General features: G+C 39.7%; 1 protein-coding gene across 1 annotated transcript; it reads right to left on the reverse strand.

Annotated features, from left to right (window-relative positions):
- Positions 1-3,805: 3,805 nt before the first annotated feature.
- On the reverse strand, positions 3,806-5,490 carry PGK2 (phosphoglycerate kinase 2). Its single transcript, XM_050786372.1, has one exon. The coding sequence runs from the start codon at positions 5,340-5,342 to the stop codon at positions 4,089-4,091; it is 1,254 nt and encodes a 417-aa protein (XP_050642329.1). The 5' UTR covers positions 5,343-5,490; the 3' UTR covers positions 3,806-4,088.
- Positions 5,491-5,568: the final 78 nt, after the last annotated feature.

Below are 5,568 nucleotides of genomic sequence, written 5' to 3' on the forward strand. Positions count from 1 at the left end.
GACTTCCAGTGCTTTTCCCTAAGAACAGGATGTTTTCCCTGAATTCCCTTTCCCTGCACAGTAGGTTGGAAAATGTCAACAACCGAATTAACCATCGTGCTCCTAGAGATGAAAATCAAATACAGATAATGACAGAGACTTTATTAGGTCCTTGGATGAGCTCAAGAAGTGTCTACTTAGCTGAAACCCCTTGGAAAGTTACCTTAAGAAAGTAAAATTGCTATGTTGTTTGAGAAGTTATATTTTTAAGTATTGTTATTATGGTAGTTTCTAGATCAAGATTTCTCAACTTAATATGATTGACATTTGGGGCTGAATGTGTTTTTGTACTAAAAAGCTGTCCTGTGTATTTTAGGGTGTTTAGTAGCATCCTTAGCCACTACCACTAGACGCCTATGGCATTCTTCTGGTCGTGACTAGCAAAAATGTCTCTGGACTTTGGCAAATGTCCCCTGTGGAACAATTGTGTTTCTGCTTGAGAACCACTAGTCTACAGATTAATGAATGTAGACATTGTTCCCTGTAGTAATGCTGCCTTAATAAAACTTATAAAATCTTGCTTTCACTTAGGAGTCGGTGAGAAGAAGTGACAAGGCATTGAAGCCTGCAAGGTGGTGATAATTCACCTGCTGCAGCATTGGATAAAACTGTTAACTGTGGAAAGTACTAGGCAGAACGTATTCCTGTGGAGATTAAAGCTGCTAGAGAAGTGCTTAGAAAGGCAGAATGTCAGTATATTTTGATTGCTATACGCAGTTTTTAGTAAAATATTATAACAAAAAATGAGCACAGCTAGGAAAAAATGAACAGCTGAAATTAGAAATAGAGGTGACAGAACTTTTTAAGGGAGATAACCTAAAATTGGCTAATAAACTAGAAAAGTGAGATTTCTTAGAGTTGAAAAAACTAAGTCCCTCAGTACTTCAAACAATGGGAAAAAGAGTGTCACTCATGGCTTTTTTAAGAGTCCCCCCATTTGGACTTTTCAGCCAAAAGTATGAAAAAGTCACATGCAAAGATTAGATTATAAATATTGCCTTCATACCACTATGAACTTTTTCATATGACCATGTTAGTCATCTTTAAAATAAAGAAAAGTGGGCCCAGGGCCAAGCTTACGCCTTTAATCCCAGCATTTTGGGAGGCCGAGAGGGTGGATAACCTGAGGTCAGGAATTGGAGACCAGCCTGGCCAACACAGTGAAACCCTGTCTCTACTAACAGTATAAAATTTAACCAAGTGTGATGGCATGTGCCTATAATTCCAGCTACTTGGGAGGCTGAGGCAGGGGAATTGCTTGAACCCGGGAGGCGGAGGTTGCAGTAAGCAGAGATCGCACCACTGCACACCAGCCTGGGCGACAAAGTGAGACTCCGTCTCAAAAAAAAAAATAAATAAATAAAAAATAAGAATAAAAAAAGGCCAAGCAAAGAAGCCAATTAATTAAAAACAAGAATCAGAAGGTAAAGAAGTGTAACTAGAAGAGATTTTTGGTGAAGTTCTTCCAAATGAAACTAAATAGACCAGAAACTTTAATTCTTGAGAAAGTTGAAAAACCACTAGCTCAGCATTGAAAGGCTTTTAATGGTGTGATACAAAAAGATATCCTGGGTTTATTAAACCAGAACCAGCTGCTTGTCATGGTGGCTCACACCTGTAATCCCAGTACTTTGGGAGGCTAAGGCGGGAAGATCATTTGAAGCCAGGAGTTCAAGACCAGCCTGGTCAACATGGTGAAACCCCATCTCCACTAAAACTACAAAAATTAACCAGATGTGGTGGTACACACCTTAATCCCAGCTACTTGGGAGGCTGAATCATGAGAATCTCTTGAACCCAGGAGGTAGAGGCTGCAGTGAGCCAAGATCATGCCACCTTACCCCAGCCTGAGTGACAGAGACAGATTCTGTCTCGGAAAAATCAAACAAACAAAACTGTACCAGCAAAAAGAGGCTAGGAAATCTGTGCAGTGGCCTGATATGGCCTGATGAAGCATACCACCTGCTTCAGAATATGCCATGGAAGTTAAGGAAACAAAGAGAATTTCCCAATTGGTCAAATGACCAACCAGAAAAGAACAATGGATAAGTTCCTCCCAAAGACCAGAACCAGTGTAACCAAGGAAATTCTGCTGCTGCCAGGTCAGGGAGTTCTCAAAATTCTGATCCAGAGTGATTTATTTCATAATTTTAATGAGCCAGTGACTTTTTCTAGGTAAGTATTTTTGTTGCAGTTGTCCTATTTCTTTTTCACCATTGTATATTGGCTAGGTATGGAGTGGGGGACTGGGAGGTATGAGAAAAATGACTGTGTTTCTGAGTTCATCACTGTTGGGCCCCCACTGGATCACACAGAAAGAATTGTGTGTAATTCAGAGATACTCAATTTTGAGTAGGATGCAGTAACTGGACAAGTCATTTGATTGTATAGTATCTCTTGGAGAACAGATGTTTTCTTTTTGGAAAGCAAAACAGAACAAAACAAAACATGAATACTTGTACATGGATACTTGGGAGGCCAGTATGGAAGTCTGTCAGAAACCATTAATTTTCCTCAGTGTTTTTCCCCTCCTTACTTCCTTTCAACAATAGAATCTATTGACCTTTTAGCTGGGCACAAGGTATGCAGCTAGAGAGAATACATCCCCAATCCTCCCTTGCAAAATAGGCCTTATCTCACAACTAATGCCAGTAGGATAAGTGAAAACAAATTTCTAAACTTTTTGAATCATGTATTGAAAAGAAAACTAATTGCCTTTCAAGAACTTCCCCCTGCAGGTTGGCAATCAAGTAGCAAAAACTTGAACAGTGGCATAATACCATACACAGACTGAACCCCCTCACTGGGAGTAACAGATCTGTTTCACCAGTTTGGTTCCCTAGATGACCTCATAAAGGAAAGCCCATGTTATTTGCCCTGGGTTCTCAGGTGAGAGAGTGATATGTTTTAATCTTGTTTCAACTACAACTACTGAAGTTTTGATTCCATTAATCCTAACTCCTACATCTTTCCTGGGATTACTATGATATTAACATTCTGCTTAAAATATGTTGAAGTTTCAGATGTATTAAGATTTATATTTGAAGCTCAATTATTCAGGATATTGAATATACACAATTGATCTGGGGTTTCAGGACATGAGACATTATAGCTGGGAAAGGTTAATCTGCATTTTTACTCTTAATTACTATTGTTATTAATAGCATTGCTCTGAACTACCTCTTTGTCTACAGAATAAAGCAAAATATTTTCCAATAAGTGTTTTTTTTTTTGTTTTTTTCTACATTTCCTATCATTTTATCTTCTGTTTTCTAAGAGAATTATCTCTATTTTCCCATTATTAAACTATGTATATATATTTTATTTATCTCAAAAACCAAGTTTTATAATGTACCAGTTATGTTATCTATTTATTAAAGAATGTCTGCCTTAAAAATAAAACAATTACTTATTTCCAACTTGGGTTTAACTTGTAGCTCTTTTTCTAGCTGGCATTTGTGTGTATTCTTGTGCATTGATATGCACACAAACATAATTCTTGAGTTTAATTTCTTTTCTTTTTAAAAATTCCTTGGGTTTAATAAGGATCTTTCATTTCTCTTTCTTTTTCCTATTTAGTATAACGTTTCCTCTTAGCAGAACTTTAATGGTACCCATGAGTTCTTATACTTAATTATTTTTCTCAGTTTGAGCATATTTATTGTTTGTTTGTGAACTTTCATTCCACCCTTTCCCAACAACTTAAGTTTTGACTTTTGGGTTTCAAATTGTGAAACAATAGCAAAGTTGGATTAAAATAAAAAGATTCAGCTTCTTCAGCTCACCTTCTTTAATAGGCAACTTAAGAATAAGTCCTCCCTACAATGCACAATGGTGAAGTTCAAATGAGAACTTGAATAGACAAATACACGACCAAACTAAAATGAACTGCTGTGCTGATATTAAGAGTTCCTGGTGGCCCATTGCTTGTCCATTACATAGGTCTTGATCTAGGAGTAGATTTTAACAAAAGTCACATCGAAATGTGAAAGCACTAAGCTGAGTTAAAGGCTGTGGACAGAAAACAGAAGGAAGTAACACTATGTTAACTACATGTTGCTGAGGGCCTCTACGCCAGGAAGGATTTTACCTTCCAGAAGCTCTAGACTGGCACCACCTCCAGTGCTGACATGGCTGACTTTATCCTCAGTGTTCCATTTGGCACAGCAAGTAGCAGTGTCTCCACCCCCTATAATAGTGATGCAGCCCTTGGAAGTGGCTTTCACAATTTCATCCATGAGGGCTTTGGTTCCCTTAGCAAAGGCATCCCATTCAAATACTCCTAACGGCCCATTCCAAACAATTAGCCTTGCTTGAGCCACAACTTGAGCATGATTCTTATTGCTCTCAGGACCACAGTCCAAACCCATCCAGCCGGGAGGTATGCCAGATGCTACAGTGGCTTTTCCAACCTGAGCATTCTCATCAAACTTGTCAGCAGTAACAAAGTCAACAGGAAAAGTAATCCTTACACCATTCTTTTGTGCTTTGGTCATGATATCTTTGACAATCTTGGCTCCCTCTTCATCAAACAGAGAAGCACCAATCTCCATGTTGTTGAGTACCTTAAGGAAGGTGTAAGCCATTCCACCACCAATAATCATCTCATTGACTTTGTCCAGCATATTTTTGATAAGTTGGATCTTGTCTGCCACTTTGGCTCCACCAAGTATAGCCAGAAAGGGTCTCACTGGGTTTTCCAAGGCTTTAGCAAAGTAATCTAGTTCCTTCTTCATCAAGAATCCAGATGCTTTATGGGGCAGATTCACTCCCACCATGGAACTATGAGCCCGGTGCGCAGTGCCAAAAGCATCATTGACATAGACGTCCCCTAGCTTAGAAAGCGATGCTCGGAAGCCTTCTATTTTATCTGGCTCAGCTTTAATCTTCTTTCCAGAAGGATCTTGGCCCTTCCCTTCTTCCTCCACATGAAAGCGCAAGTTCTCCAGCAGGATGACTGAACCAGGAGCTGGGTTGGCACAGGCATTCTCCACTTCTGCGCCTACACAGTCCTTCAGGAACAGAACATCCTTGCCCAGCAAGGATTTAAGCTCAGCAGCAACAGGCTGTAAGGAATATTTGTCAGGCATGGGAACACCATCAGGCCGACCTAGATGACTCATAAGAACTACTGCCTTGGCTCCATTGTCTAGGCAGTACTTGATGCTTGGGATGGAAGCCTTGATCCTCTGGTTGTTTGTAATCTGGTTCTTCTTCATGGGAACATTGAAGTCTACTCTCATGATTACTCGCTTCCCTCTAACATCCAGTTTGTCTAAAGTCAACTTCTTAGAAAGAGACATCTTGACAATATAAAAACATAGGCTGACACCTGGATCTTAATGCTGAAGAACCAACTTGCTGTTGGGAGGCTGAGTCGGTGGTGATTTTTAACGTCCTTGCCCCTTGCCCCACCCCTTTCTTTTCCACACTGTCTCCAGCACAACAGCCACTGTTAGACTGGAAAGGAAATCTAGCTTTGTGATTGGCTCATGGTCCTGTCAATCTGGATCTGAAATGTGTTGCTAG

This window comes from Macaca thibetana, chromosome 4 (assembly GCF_024542745.1).
Source record: "Macaca thibetana thibetana isolate TM-01 chromosome 4, ASM2454274v1, whole genome shotgun sequence".
NCBI lineage: Eukaryota > Metazoa > Chordata > Mammalia > Primates > Cercopithecidae > Macaca > Macaca thibetana.

Coding starts and splice junctions, on each gene's coding strand:
- PGK2 (XM_050786372.1), bottom strand. CDS start 5,342: ATGTCTCTTTCTAAGAAGTTGACTTTAGACAAACTGGATGTTAGAGGG.